A 15,630-nucleotide genomic window follows, 5' to 3' on the forward strand; every position below is an offset into this window, starting at 1 on the left:
CATTGAAAATGAGTACGAGTACAAACTCTATACGGCTCTAACATATTGTAGGCAGAAGAGAAAAGAAAAAAAAAGAATACAAAAAAATGTACAGGAGATAAAACATTAGATCCCTCTGTAAAGAACATGGTGGTTGTCATTTCTTTGAACTGTGGCTGAAAAATAAATGAGGACTCAGTGCAGACCGCATTACTGAGGGGAATCAATAAAAGACAGGAACAGGAGGAAGGTATGCATGTTTAAGGCTTATTAGCATTGATCTGGTGTATACACGGAATATATTTATGACGTAAGAGAAATATGAATATAAAGTAAATCCACGTAAAGCCACAAGGTTCTAACAGCTAGAAATCAGGATCAACAAAGCAATAGTCGGGAAATTGTGTCTTGGAAATCAGTTTTATGCAAATTTCTTATCATTTGCCTTTTTTTTTACTAAGCAAAACAGTCTAAACAACACCTGTCCATAAAAGCACGCATCATCTGGTGGCAAAAATCAGTCATATTTTACCAATATTACCAATATTTTACCTTATTTATGAACATAGATGATGAGGAACAGGATTGCTTCATTTAAATTAAACTCTCATTTTATACTTTCAAAATTGTTACTTCTAAATGTCTATATAATAAAAGAGCATTTCTTACAGAAACTTTTGAATTAATGAGTGAAATACATAAGATCTCCAAACCAAGGATCAGGGCTGATCTGGCAAACAATATCAAGGTATACTAAGGTTTTATGATTAAAAACCACAACAACTTTCCATTTTAGCATTTATACTGTTTCAAGTCCTTAAAATGAGATGTCAGAAAATATTGTCAGAAACAGTTAGAGGTTTTTCTGGCTGCATGAAGTACACAGTATTGAAGTAAAGGCCCTCCTTCACCTGTTGCTGCACATTGCCTATCTGCTGACTGAATAAAGTCGGCTAATAGGCATTTAGCAGGTTGGAGAAATCTCTGGCTGTGAGAAACACAGAAGACCGTGGTACAAAAACTGAAGGAGAACCAGCCAATGCCATAGGTAAAGTACCTGCTAGGAAGCTATGATCAACATGCTTGTTAAAAAGCTGCCTGCAGAGTAGCTACCTGAGCAGACAGCCTGACTAGCTAAAATCCTATTTCAGCTTAGTCCGCTTATGTTGTATGAAGATATAACATTCTGTGCTAGGGCTGCACATCTATGTGTCTATCACCCTGTGAGACCTTTAACATTTTGGGCAATGTCATTTGCATCCAATGTGAACATCTACAGCTGTGACAGTCCCTTGTGATATGAATATTACACACACTTGTATTGTGATGATGATATACTTGCAATGTATTTTGCAGCCCTTTTTAGTTCAATAAGAACTAACATTAAATGTAGCAGGTATTTAGTCTCTATTTTTCTTTTCTTTTCTGTTTTGAAAGGTTTACTAAAGGCCAACAAGGAGGGAGGAAGCATAAAGGAGTTTTACTTCCTCCCCCTATAATATTCAAGTGGGGCAACTGGTGCTAAAAGGTAAAACTGAAAGCTCCACTAAATGATAGGATATCAAAGCTTCCAACCGTCCTCAGCAGATTTCTCCAAAACTGTGGGCATTAGCTGCCAACAAAGCTCACTAAAGAGTAACCTTACACCATGTTACAGCTTTGGACGAGAGTGAAATGGTCAGCTAAATGAATATAACTTATCCTCTGGAGACTTTGAATAAAACTTTTACACCCTGCCAGCCATCTGGCATCATTCAGGGAATTCTAATAAGGAGCTGTCAACGTATCATACTCCGAACCTAAGTGTTAGATGACAGACCAGAAAGACTTTCTACTCTACTCTAGTCAATCACAATCATCAGTAGACAAGAGAAACTCTTCAAACCAAACACATTACAGATACACCGATGAGCATAGAATATAATGAAATGTAACAATGATTTCTTGGCAGCAGGCAACAGAAGGCTTCTCAGAAATATGAGGCAAGCTGTGGAGGAGATTTTTGCTATAGAGTTTTCCTAATGAGGAGTCGGGCAATCAAGGTCAAAAAGAATGAAAAGCAAATAAATCATGACTGGAAACCCCAAAACACATGATTAGCATTTCATTATGCCTGACACTTGGCTTATTTCCCTGTCCCTTTTTTGGAATTGCAATGAAGATTGTGGACATGCATATGTATGCACCCACACGATACCGAAAGATTGTTAGGGTTCTGGGCTTCTCTTTGTCAAACGCCGCAAACAAAATGACTGGCTTCAGTTAAAAAGCTCTAGCAGATGAGTGATGTTATGTTAACAGCAAGGGACAGAGACATTAGAAGAGGGAGAAAACAAGAGGAGGAGATAAGACTGGTAAAGATGGGGGTGGGGGCTGAAGAGGGGAGAAAAAAAACATCACGTTAGTAACCATAGAAATAGATTTTCTCCCCCAATCTGAGCTCTCAGCCTTTTTTTTCTGTCTAATCTGCTAACGCTTTTTCTTCCCTTTCTGTTGCTGCTGCTGTCATGATCCGCAGTCTCTCCAGCACCATTAACCGGTGAGAGCACCGGCCCAGGGAGGGGGCTAGAGAACTGAAACCCATCCTCCTGCTTTATTATCAGAGGTTAAGAAGCCAAATACCATAAAGATAAATTACATTCCCAAGCTTAGGCTGTTAAAAGTCAGGAGCTCATTATGTCTCACAGGGAAACGGTGAAACCACAACAACAGCAGCGACGGTGGGAGTGTGCCTGTGTGTGGGGTTCCACGTCTCAGCAAACCTCATTGACACACTCAGCCGCATACCAATCAGTGTTCATGGAAAGATAACGCAGCCCAGCATCCTCTGGTTCATTTATTTTATCTGCCTACGCATCGGATCAACCATGTGTGGTCGCAAAACACACAAAAAAGAAAGAAAAATAGAAATCAGGAGAAAGAAATATCAGAAATTAGCTCTGCTTCCGTTCTTGTTTTAAACATCAAATGGACAAAATAATTTTAAGCCCCAACAGGCAGAAAACTATTGACATAGACAAGACCAGCTGCCCAGGCCACAGTGCTGGGTCACCTGGAAGAGGGCTACCAGCATATTATGAAGCCCAACAGCAGCAAAGGAGCCAGTGTTAGTATGGGGGAACAACAAAGATGTTGCAGGAGGCATATGCAAAGGAAATGATGATTACTGTGGATTCACTGTGAATTAAAAGGAAAGGGAAGACCAAAGCATATTGGTAAACAGGTAGCACTTACTCAGATTTGGCCAATGCTGTTAATGCTCTGCTGAAGAACCACCCTAGAAAGGGCAGATCCTGGCCCCGGAAGCCTGCTGGCACAGCTCCTCGCTGGGTTGCTGAGGCTGGCCAGGGGGCAGCCTGCTCCGGCTCCTCAAAATTAGAGGTGTCATCCTCAGCATGCAACGCAGGAACGAAAGGCGGTGGAACTACGAGAGTAAAAAGGACGAGAGAGGAGGGAACAGGAGAGGGCAAGAAAAAAAAAGGTAGTAAAAAATTATGTTTAAAAGAACAACACAAGGAGAAAGGAAAGAGAAAGGAAGGGAGGAGGAGCAGAGCGGTGGGAGCCTAGAGTGCGGCAAGTCGCGCGTTGATGCACATGCTGCCTGTGTTCCTCCCTCCTCCTCTCTCCTCCTTTCATACACATGCTCGCTCGCTCTCCCTCACTGCAGCAGAGCGAGCTAATCAGCTGGAGTCACAGCTGAAGCAAAAAGCTCCTTCTGTGTTGAACTGTCAATAAACAAGGACCGAATATCCAATGCAAACATGCGGTACTTCTTAAACAGTGTTTTATATCAAGAACAGATTTTTTCCCCCAAATTGTATAAAGGTGTATAATTGTTTTTTGTAAAATAATCAACACTTTTCAGTTTTCAAAAGTCTATCATAAATACTACTTGCAAAGGGGAAATCTTTCAAAAGAAAATATATGACAGGAAAATTTAATGAACACATCAGATCTGATGAGCAAAAAAAGCCCAGTTTGCTTCCAACAAGTGTACTTAACCAGTAAACTGAGATACTGGTCATGCATGTCTGACAGAAAACATTTCTTCAAGGGTTAGAGTTGTGCTTTCCAGAAGCTGCTCAGCTGACGCTGTCGAACTGAACAAAAACAATGATGTTAAATCATCAGGCGTGTGCTTCCGCCACGGAAAGCCTGCTGGTGTAGCCTGCATACAGGATTTGTGCTGCGTCTGTTAAGAAGCAGATGAGTTGCAGATCTTCACCGTCAGCCTCCCTCCCATTTTCTCTCCTACAGAAGGAACTGGCCCGCTGCCAACGGCTCACAGAGCCTAATTATTTTACAACTGAAAACGCCTTTCATAATGCAATTACCCTTTGTTGCTTACATACATCCAGAAGCATATAACACACCTATAGAGACTAAGCATTTGTTCATATCATTACTACAAGGCTGAAAATAAAGTGTCAGAAGGAGGGGATTCCCCCCACCTTGTCTTAAGTTGTTCCAGTCTACATTTGAGAAGAAGGCGTGACACCGCAGTCCCTGGTAGCCCAGACGCTCTCTCGCTCCACACAGCAAGCTCCGCACCAAGTCAACAAACTGCTTACTGGCATGAGGCTCTTCTGGAAACTTTAAGTAACGCTGGAGGCAAAGGACATGGGCATTCAACAATTATTCATTACTTGAATAATACAATGACTAGAATTATTTTTTATTTAAATGATCACTGTACCAGACATACCTGAAAATTGAGAATGTTGTTGATGGTCTTAGTAGATGTGGCATCAGAAAAAGGCGACTTGGCATAGATCATCTCGTATGCAATAATGCCAAGGGACCACCAGTCGCACTCAACCCCGTAGGTGCTCTGAGAGCCGCCGTTTATGACTGTCAGGACCTCTGGGGACAGAAAGTCCTGGGTACCAACAGGTACTGTGGCAGTGGCTACCTGGAAACATTTATAAAATACTTCAAATGGACAACTGCAGGTTACCAGTATTAAGACAAACCAAGGTATTAAAAAAATAAATAAATACAAAATTGTTGAAAAGCCGCAAAATCTTTCAATCGTACCGCTAATGTGGTTTACAGGATTACTATACAGTTCAATGCACAATTCTATATGGTCACAAATTTATAGTTTCAACATTTTGATTTAAATTCTTTACATTCGAGTTCAAACTTAATTCGAAACCTGCCTGAATCGTAGTTAAGCCTCATCATCCATCCGTTCCACAAATAATGAAACAACACGATGCTAACGTGTGGTACCACTCTTTTTGTGGTACCTGACCTTTACTTCAAAATCCATTTTGCTTTGACTTGTCAATTTAGCAATGGAGTGTCCTAGACCAGTGGTTCTCAAATGGGGGTATGCGTACCCCTGGGGGTACGTGGAGGTACTGCAGGGGGTACGTGAAGCTTTTCAAAATATCTTTAAAAAATCAGTAGGCTCCTCATAATAAGTCTTGGGAAAAATTAGTTTGTAAAAAGTTCGATAAAATATAAATGTGTGTTCATGCACTGAATTATTATTTTGTATATATTTATTTTTGTACCATTACAGAGACCAATATAAATTAGCAGCGTTTTGCATATTTCAGTTTTGACTGGTTTTATACCTTCCTGGTGGTCACCGTCTTCTGTTTTTCTTTTTTGTTTAACCATGCAATGTTTGCAATATGGATGTATTTGTCAGGTTCACTGATATAAGTTGTTTGGCTTTAATAAATCAGACAGTGATTTTACAGCACTGTACCTCTTTTTTATTCCAAAAATGTTTTGCCCGTGTCAGGGGGTACTTGACTAAAAATATATTTTTAAGGGGGTACATCACTGAAAAAAGTTTGGGAACCACTGTCCTAGACCACCAACCTATTCCTTAAAAACACAATTTGTGTACTTCAGCACCTTTATTAAATCCTTCCCCCCCAAAAAGCAAACTGAAGCATTGGTGTTTTATTTGGAATTTTACACTCAGTTATAAAGCAGCACATGTTCATTTAAACCTGCATTTAAACTGGTCAAGATTTATCAAAAAATCTATCTTTTTTATGACTGCACATTCAACATTTAATAATTAAAGAATTACAGTTTACCAGAAAACAAAAAAACACACCATGACATTATTAGACTTCTTTTAGAAAATAGAAGAAAGAAAAAAGTCTAACTAAACTCCACTTTATACGTTTGCACAGCTAAAATTTCTTTGAATAAGATTCAGAGTAAGGACTTTAATGCAGCACTTTCTCTGCTGCAGGATGCTGCCCACTGCTAGTCAGCCAGCTAAAAAAGACAATACTATATTTTTCTTGTACTTACAGATTAGTATGTTTGGAAATATTTCCATCTTGATTAAAGTCAGTCAAAGCTGCTTTGAATCTCCATATGGCAAAGTTATCCAGAGGTTTTTAAACTTTGCAGTAATATTAGGAAACCTTTACTCAACGTTATCAAATTGCAAGATCTCATTCAACCAACTTATTTCAGTGATGTCACTGTTAATAACACCGAAGTCAAAATCTACTTACGGTTCTGTTTGCAGTCAACTTGGCAGCTGATCCAAAATCGGCGAGCTTAATGTGACCAGTCCGGTCGATGAGAATGTTCTCTGGTTTGACATCTCTGTAAGGAAATATTTTATAAGACATTTGATACTGCTTTTAAAAAGCTTTTTGATGCCTCAGTACTTTAACATGTCAGCTACTCCAAGTTTAATGGAGCACATTAGGAAACATCAGCATTGTTTTCTTTTTTTTTTTATACTTTATGTTGTCTGACTCGGACGTCAAAACCAATTTAGTGAAAAACAAAGTAGCAACACCAACTCAGAAACTCTAGTGGCTCCTCCTTTACCACATACTGGAGGGAAAGCAGTAAAGAGATGGATATGGCTTCGAGTGTCTAACCTGTGAACGTAACCCAGCTGGTGGACTGCCTGAATGGCTTCTACCAACTCAGCCAAATAAAACTGAGCCATTGACTCGTCAAATTGATCCTCGTATCGGTTCAGCAGAGACATCAGGTCACCGCCTGGCAAGTACTCCATGGCCTCAAGACACACACAGACAGACAAAGTCGATAGAAAAGAATATAATAATAGAACACAAATAAAATATGATGCAATAAAATACAACATAACATTTTAGAACTAGACAATATATCGAATCCCAGCTGCAATTTCAAAGTGTGCAACACAGAGAACTACTTACATCTAATATTTGGTAGTATATAATATTTCAGGGTCCATCCGTTTTGCTTGTTAATAACATATTTGGCCACGCTGATGGACTTTCACTTTCTTATATGCCCACACTTGATTTATAACATGAAACAGCACTGTGATTAAACAGGCAAAAAAAATACTGAAGGACCCATTCCATATTCTGTTTGGAGACTATAAACAACTACCCTCATGGACATGTTACAGAGCTATCTATTGCACAAGCAATCGTTTTAAACAATCTTTTCTTCCAACTTTTACTTTACTTCTTAATAAATTTGATAACTAGTTTTAATTTTTCTTTTTTAAACTAATTTATTGTTGTACCATCTAGCTACCCTGTCACAGATTGGTGGTTTTAACTGCTGTAAATTGCACATTGGTAGTTGCACCAGATATTTTTGTTTGTTTTTTTTTGGTATGCATGTAACATTGTAGTCATTGTACACCTGCCTGTTAATGAATGAGTTTTGGTGAGATGATGGCAAAGAAAAGGAGCAATGAGGGGGAAAATGGGTTAATCATGACTCATATTGCCATTCTGGTATTCAACAAGCATGTCACACATGTCATGTTTTCAGAATATATAGACCAAATATACTCTGAGATGCACCAACTAAACGGATATTAGAACTGATTTTGGGACATGTATCCAAGCACATGTCCCACAATTTTATCTGATTTTTTTTTTTTAACAAAACTAGAAAGAAAGAAAGAGCTGTGTCATATTTACAGACAAACCAGTGGGAGTTTTAAATTAGGATGTATTTCGTAAACACAAAACATTGATTGTGCTGTTGATTTTGAGCCAATCAAATGCAAATTGGCCAATTTCATTCACTGAATATTTATCATCTATATGAGACAACAATAAGTGTTGGATCACATATGATGCATCTGAGCTCACATCAAAGCTATATTCAGATTAAGCTCATAGGGTATTTCTCCTCATTATAAATTCCTTATGTAAGGAGCGGATACTATTACAGATTTATCTCTGATACCGCAGTCAAAGCATTGCTAAAAATAGACCAAGAATACCTGCAAAATCCCTGTGCAGTGTGTATTGCTGTGATCAAAGCGTTAAATAACACCCATCCAGCGAAGCCAACATGCCAGGAATTATATCTCATTTGATATTTGCATACATTTTATCTGAAAACACAAATAACTGAAGATTATTTTGGCAGTCTTCTGCACCTTGAGGAGAAAGAAACTGGTCAAGTTGATTGGAGCTATTCGGTTCCTTCAACACACACACTTAACAGGCGAGAGCCCCTGGCGCATGAATGGTCTGAGAGTCTGAATGAACAGGAGCATTCTCTAGTGTTACCTAGCAACAGAGAGACTGGGAGCCTCTCTGACACACGGATAAAGATGGATGCTTTGTATTTTTGTCCATGCTCTGTTAGTGTGCATGGTGGGAAAGAGGGGGAGTGAAACGGCGATGAAGAAGAATTGAGATTGACACGCAGGGGGCATGAAGCAAGATATATAAGGGGGAAGTAGAAAAAAAACCTCACTATGTAATGTACAGCTTATAATCATTTTTCCTTCAACCTCAGCCAGTGTGGGGTCAACACAAACAAAGATTGTGTTTTGTGTAGGAAAAACTAAATAAAGGTCGCTTTAGAGGCTGACACAAGCACAATTTTTGTAGAAAAGTTTCCTTCCCTGTATCTAAATAAACCCTAGAGATGTAAAAAATATTAACATAAAAAATCCTGTGTTTTTACTGGCCAAAAAGGAATACATCAAACCAAAAAGACAACCAGTCACACTTTGCCAGACTGATGCACTGAAGAAGAGAATAGCATGAGTCATGTCATTAATCATAAGAGGGGGTTAAAAGGATTTCTGGAGGTCTTGCACATGCTTTACTAAATGTTTAAGCCTAGTCTTTGTAGCTGACTCTTTCCCCCTTTCTAAATTATTAAACCACTTACCAAGATTTAAAAGTCATTTAGGAACAGAAAGCAACCTGTCTAAGAAGATGATTCAGTGTCATGTCTGATCTTAGCAGACAAATGAGCAAAAAAAAGAAAAAAAATGTCAACAGCTACCTTTTTTTTCTAGCAAGATGGTTCTGATTTATCCTAGCTGAATGAACAAAAACCCCAAATGATAATAGGTTGGCAGGATTTGAACTTGAAATAATGCAAGATTTCAATTTAATTTTTTTATAAATACAGAATATAGTGCTGAACTTTGAATTTGTTGACTTTTTCTAACCCACACAGAGTAAAAAATATACATACAGGTTGAAAATTTCCCTTTATCCTCTAATAAAATGTATGTGAATGCCCATTTGGGAGTAGATGGGAAACCCCACATTTTTTGTAGCCATCAGTGAGCTTCTGATACAATTTTGGCTGCATATTTAGACACAGTTTAAATATGCAGCAGTGGGTGGGATACTGGCAGGGACCTGAAAGTCTCGAGTTTTAAATAGGATTAAAGTATTTTTTGAAGTTTATAGATGGCCTATTTAAATCATGTAAATAAACCATTTTTATTTGGGTTTAAAACCATCGGCCTACTAAAACAACAAATTGTGTGCATAGACCAGTATACTGCAGGCTGCCAAACAGACAAATCTAATGATTCTACCAACACCATGCTTCACAGCTAATAAGGATTTAAGTCTCATCTTGATGTAGAAAGACATCAAAATGTCTTTCTATGTCTCATCTGAATTTTCTGTAAGCCGAGCATAACAGTGCAGATTTTGGAGTGGCCATGTCAATGTAATTGTTAAGCGTGTTTCACAATGAATTGTAAAACTCCTCTTGTAGTTCCTGTGTACTTACTTCAGAGGTTTACAGTTCGGATTAAAAGCTTGCAAGTTGGACACAGGACAATGTTCCCAAACAAAGTTCAGTACTAGCTTTGTCCTAAATCTATATATAACAGGCCCTATGCTATCCCCATCCGTTCACACACTAAGTCAGTATGCACTCGGCTGAGCTTACCCCATAGATCAACGGCACAAAACATCTCAACTGGGCTACATTCTTCTAGTGCAGCAACTTGACCACCAGACAACCACAGTTAAGCTACAGCACTTAGGAAACGCCTTAACTCTTGGCTTATTAAACATGCTACAGTCTCACCAGGTAGACGTGATCTTTATCCTGAAAGGCATAAAGAAGCTGTGGAATCCATGGACTACTATTCAGAGCCAGAATCCTCCGTTCCTCCTCATGAAAAACAACCTGTAAAGAAGTAAAAGGATAGACATACAGTATGTCAACTTAAATGTTTCACATTACCAAACTTGTACTTTGTGAACAAATACAAAAAACTGCTTTCAGATGATTTCATTTATTAAAGGAAAAGCTGTCCAAAACAACTTGGTCACAACTTGTAAAAAACCTAATACAGGGTTGCGTCACCCATGGCAACACTAATCAGCATCTAGCGTTCCTGAGCCTTCCACATCTCTGGAGGAATTTGGCCCCCTCTTCTTTCAAAAATTGTTTTAATTCAGCAGCAGTAGGGGGTTTTCAAGCCTATTCAAGATCACACCATGGTCTCTCAATTGGATCTTAATCCACAGTTTGAATGAGCTACTCCACAACCTTTATTTTGTTGGGTATTTTTCTTTGTGCTATTCTGAGGTTGTCACTAAGATCTGATTTAACAAAAGCGTACTTCAACTTAAGGTCAAAAATTCTTCTTCTCCGGGGTATTCTGCTAGAGAGCCAAATTTTTGGTTGCATCATATATGGCAAGTTATACAGAAACTGAAGCATGAAAGCAGACCAAGACCGTCACACAATCACCTCCATGTTTGACTGATGGTATGACATTCTTTCAGTCAAAAAAATCCTGTTTAGGAAATGTGAGACTGGTTTTTTTTGTTCTTTTTAATTAGTGGAGGAATTATCCCATGAATGCTATTAGCCCATGTTGACAGAGAGGCTGCATTTATATTATGTTTTTGATGCTACAACCTATTTTAGTCACTTTGGTTATCTGATTAACATAACCAGATTAACGTCAGACTATGTTCAACAGGTGCCAAAAATAACTTGTTTGAAACATGTAAGTATGACAGAAGAAATCTGGAAAGAGGTAAATCCTTTTTCACAGCACTCTGCATGTAATGAAGGAAACCTTAGTGCCTAGTTCCTAGTACTTATCTTCAACTTAGAAAACACAGAGAAGATCATTAGAGGAAATATTAACACACTATTATCAATCATCCTAAGAGCTGATATTTGCCATTATACTTTAACAGAATTTTGTTGTATTTAGTTTTATAATAGGATAGACTCCACTTCTCAGATTTCAACAGGACAAAGGCTACTAAATAGGCTAGGATAGTCTGGAAATTAAGAGGCTATAAGTTTAATTCCAGCTTCCCCCATGCCACACAGAGCTCATTGTTGCCCACTGATCTGTGAATCACTGTGTGAAATTTTGTGCCAACGAGTGAATGTGACACGTAGTGACAGAACGGGTCAGTATGGTGAGAGTGGTCGGTTCATTTACAAAGCAGCTTTCGAAGATGGATGGATTTTGAAAAAAGAACATACTGTAAGTATTCAATTCAATTAAAAATACTTTAATCCTAAAGGGAAATTAAATATAAAGTACAAATGACCCTTGTTACTCAAAAACCACTTCACTGTTCAAGATATCATACTTGTAAATTATATCAATTTCCTTCACTTTATGTTCTTTTCATCCTAAAAATGTAATTTATTGTAAACAAATTGGTTCCATGTGGCATAAAAAAATAATTACTCATTCATTCAAAGTCATGCAGTTAGTTGCTCCCTTATCATCACTTCCTGACATTGCTCATGTACTGTTTTGACAGAAATCTGTTCCATTAGTCATATGCCAGGGACCACAGCTGTGAAATACCATACCCAGACTTTTTTTAATGTTATTCAGCCTTACAGCGCTCCCCTGTGGATGTTTCTGACAGTGCAGCTTAAGAATATTAAGTATACTAATAACAATGTCACTGCAGGGATAGTGTTATTCTTCACTAAATTTTCTCAAAAGTATTGTCTAAATTTTGCAAGCTTGTCACATATTTTTTGGGTGAGTCAAACAAGAGTGACTTACATTTTCTTGAGTACGTAGCACGGCCTTGTTCATCGTTTTCAGTGCACAAACATCGCCGGTGGCTTTTTCTCGAACTACTCGAACTTCAGCAAAGCGACCACGGCCGACCACTGCACATAGCTCAAAGTCATGAACCGCTGGCTGCAGGGCACGCAGCTCAGAGACGGTCTCAGAAACTGTTAGGTAAAAAAGCATTGGATGTAAGCAAGAAAAATGTGTTCATTATGATATATTTAAGGTTCCTACATATGTCCAATCTCAAAATCCCATACTTTTCAAAGTAGTTTTTTTAAAACAATGTTCTAGCCAATCATGTACAAAATATTTACTAAACTGGGTTTTATTACCTACATGTTACTCAAATCATGACAAGACGAGATCAATTGTAGCAGTTTGATAAAGGACTATTTCAATGCTTCTTTAACATTTGGAGCAACTTATATCAGCTCTATTTTCTTGCCTATAAAACATACAATTCCTAACATTTTGTGAGACAAATACAAGAGCTCACAGTACTTTTTAAAAATAATTTAAAAAGTTTAAAAGTACAAATGCAAGAATTTGTAAAAGTTTTTAAAAGACAAATTCAAGACTTTAAAAATAGAACCTGCAAAAGACAGGAACAGGAAGCAAAAGAGATGGGGAAAGAGACAGGAGAATGAATGAATGTTACATATCGGTAGCTTAAAAAGATAAAAACAATACTTGAGTTGGAAAAAGCTGTCACGTGGCAAATCAAAAATAAAAAAGTGCCTACTTTAAATATAAAACAACACAAAACACTTTTCAGAGTATCTGATTTTTATCTTTCAATAAATGGAAAAAAGAATAAAGTTGGCAAATTCAGTTTTCGCTTTTACATATTTATCAAGACTTCTCACTAGATATGCACTGAGATGAAGTTACTTACATTTATGGACAAACTTTGCCACATGTTGAATCTTCATTAGCTCAGGGGATGTGCACTCTTGGTAGAGAAGCAACAGAGCCTCCAGAAACTCCTCCCGTCCTAAGCTGCATCCTCCCTGCTGACCGCCGCACAGGCTCACTCTTCCCTGGGGACAACACAGGAAGGGGGAGTCATGTACTGACTGCGGGCCACCGGCTTTAAAATATGCCGAATGAAAGTAAGATAGTTAGATATGGCCATACCTGAAACACCTGGTTGAGACGCAAGCTGCGACTGGTGATTGGGTCAGCGGAGGAGCAAGGTGTTCTCAGCGTTCCCTGACTGACGTATTTAAATTTCAACATGGTTCCCTAACCCCAGATAACCTAGGTGAAAAGCACACGGTTATTCAAAGTTGAAGTAGCGCTAATGTTGGGTTTTTAAATCAGTAAACGAACCGGCTAACCAAATGTCAACACTCCGTCCCTTTAGCTCGCGCTACGTCAACGGTAACTAACGTCCACTTCTCTAAAATTGCTAACTAACGAAAACACGTCACTCGCTGCTGTTCTCAAATCATATGTATGTAAACAAAGTACTGAGATGCTTAAACACTTACCACACTGCCATGCAGACAATAATAATACAGTGTTAACATAGATGAAGCGATATACTCATAACCGCACTCTTGCCCTCGATATTCCCGCTGTTGTTTCCGGGTGAACTTTCAAATTGTGCGCGTTTCCCGCCCACCTCACGAGCCTAGTGAATGGAGGTGCTTTCTGATTGGATATTCTTCATCTTCCTGGGCGGGTCTGTGTATTGTTTCTAACCAATCACTGATAGTTGACCTCAACGTTAATCTGAACATTAAGTGGACACAAAGTTAGGGCATTAATTTAATTTTTCTTTCATCCCAGAAAATCAAAGAAAACTTTTCAAAGGTTGTTTTTTTTTTTTGCACAAATATCAAATAAGATTAAACGTATTAGTTGTAGGCATTGTGTCACTTTTAGCTCTCCGTGGTTGTTGAGACTGTTTATGGAGAGCCGATATGTTTGCATTTTTCAGGTAGTTACAGAGGACGTGTGAGGCTGTTTTCACTGTTATTTTTCAGTAACTCTTATTCTGAAACACCTAAGTTTGAGCTGCAAGGTAAGAACAAGACAAACGTAACTTTATCATATGCAGTGCCTTCCAAAGGTATTCAGCACCATTGGAACATTTTTGCATTTTGTCACATTGTAGCCACAGCGTTTGGAGTCATTTTATTTGACATATCAATACAGAGCAGTGCATGAACTTGTGAAGTGGCAAGAAAGTGATGCATGCATGGTTTTCCACATTTTTCTTTTTACAAATAAAACCACAAAATATGTGATGTGCATTTTTATTCAAACCTTCAGAGTTAGTTGCAGATTCACTGCGATTATAGCTGGACGTTTGTTAGGGTTTGTCATAGGCAGGGGCGCAACTACATATTTTTGAGGTGGATGCGAACATCATCATTGTAGGCTAGCTTAAGCTAACCTGAATATTTACAACTCTCTTGTTGATACACTGACATTTCTTACCTTCTGTCTTTCAACCACTTTGAAAAGCTTTTCTTCGTCTCTCCAACATCTTTATCCTTCCCCCTCTTCCGTTTTCTGTTTTGGGCCCCGGAGTTTTTTCTGCGCCCCAACACCTGCAAGTTGTCGGGAGGTTCGGCGTGCAAGCCGGCATGTGGAGGGGTTTAAATAAATTAGAAGATTGTCTAAAAGTTTTATTTGAATACTTGAGTTAGAAAAAGTAAACTCATTTATATATTTGATTTATGTAATACGTTATTTTTATTATCTTGACAAAATGTTGAAGGGTACGCCACAAAGCTCTATATGCAAGCGTGTTAATGGAAAGTTGAGTGGAAGAAAGAAAGTGTGGTAGGACAATGTGCACAACTGTCTAGGACAATTTTGTCAGGATTGTGAAACGAAGCCCAATAAAGAATTTGGGAGAGATTCAGAAAGTGTAGACAACCACTGGAGTCTCAAGAGAGATACAAAGTTAAATTCAATTTGAATTCAAGAATACATTATTGATCCTAAAATTAAGTAAAATATGGTTAAATATCATGTTATTCAAGGTTCTTCAAGTGGTTGTTAGGAAGGATCTCTTGTAGCAGTCTGCATTACAGCAAACTTGATGAAGCCTCTGACTGAAGACTCTTAGTCGTAAAGTAATCTGACAACATCTTGAGCGTCATACTTGGGATATAAAGTTGCCCAGTTGTCTTTATAGATGAAAATACATTTTGACTTTAATTTGGGAATTAAGGTCCCAGAACCTAAAGGAAAAGTGTAGAGGCACAGAATCGACCGTGCTTGAAGTCCAGAGTGAAGTTTATTCCACAGTCAGAGAGGATTTGGACAGCAACGCCATCCACTGTTCATGTCCACTTTGTTTTTATCAAATATAAAGTCAGCAAAGCCATCTACCAGGGAATTTACTGCAC

General features: G+C 38.3%; 1 protein-coding gene across 7 annotated transcripts in view; it reads right to left on the reverse strand.

The window, feature by feature from the left end:
• The window catches only part of cita (citron rho-interacting serine/threonine kinase a), a 46,412-nt gene extending 32,499 nt beyond the window's left edge, over positions 1 to 13,913 (reverse strand). For 4 of the 7 annotated variants that reach the window (XM_028002826.1, XM_028002822.1, XM_028002824.1 and 1 more), the window contains exons 1-10: positions 13,756 to 13,913; positions 13,400 to 13,522; positions 13,158 to 13,302; positions 12,248 to 12,423; positions 10,279 to 10,380; positions 6,852 to 6,994; positions 6,474 to 6,567; positions 4,685 to 4,891; positions 4,431 to 4,584; positions 3,214 to 3,403 (exon numbers count right to left, since the gene is read on the reverse strand). In XM_028002826.1, coding sequence (XP_027858627.1) covers positions 3,214 to 3,403; positions 4,431 to 4,584; positions 4,685 to 4,891; positions 6,474 to 6,567; positions 6,852 to 6,994; positions 10,279 to 10,380; positions 12,248 to 12,423; positions 13,158 to 13,302; positions 13,400 to 13,501 — 1,313 coding nt within the window. In that variant the 5' untranslated portion in view covers positions 13,502 to 13,522; positions 13,756 to 13,913. The remainder of the gene's footprint in view (positions 1 to 3,213; positions 3,404 to 4,430; positions 4,585 to 4,684; positions 4,892 to 6,473; positions 6,568 to 6,851; positions 6,995 to 10,278; positions 10,381 to 12,247; positions 12,424 to 13,157; positions 13,303 to 13,399; positions 13,523 to 13,755) is intronic. The other 3 variants (XM_028002828.1, XM_028002827.1, XM_028002823.1) reach the window with 1 other exon arrangement.
• Between the last annotated feature and the right edge of the window lie 1,717 nt (positions 13,914 to 15,630).

Source organism: Xiphophorus couchianus, chromosome 20, assembly GCF_001444195.1.
Source record: "Xiphophorus couchianus chromosome 20, X_couchianus-1.0, whole genome shotgun sequence".
NCBI classification, from domain to species: domain Eukaryota; kingdom Metazoa; phylum Chordata; class Actinopteri; order Cyprinodontiformes; family Poeciliidae; genus Xiphophorus; species Xiphophorus couchianus.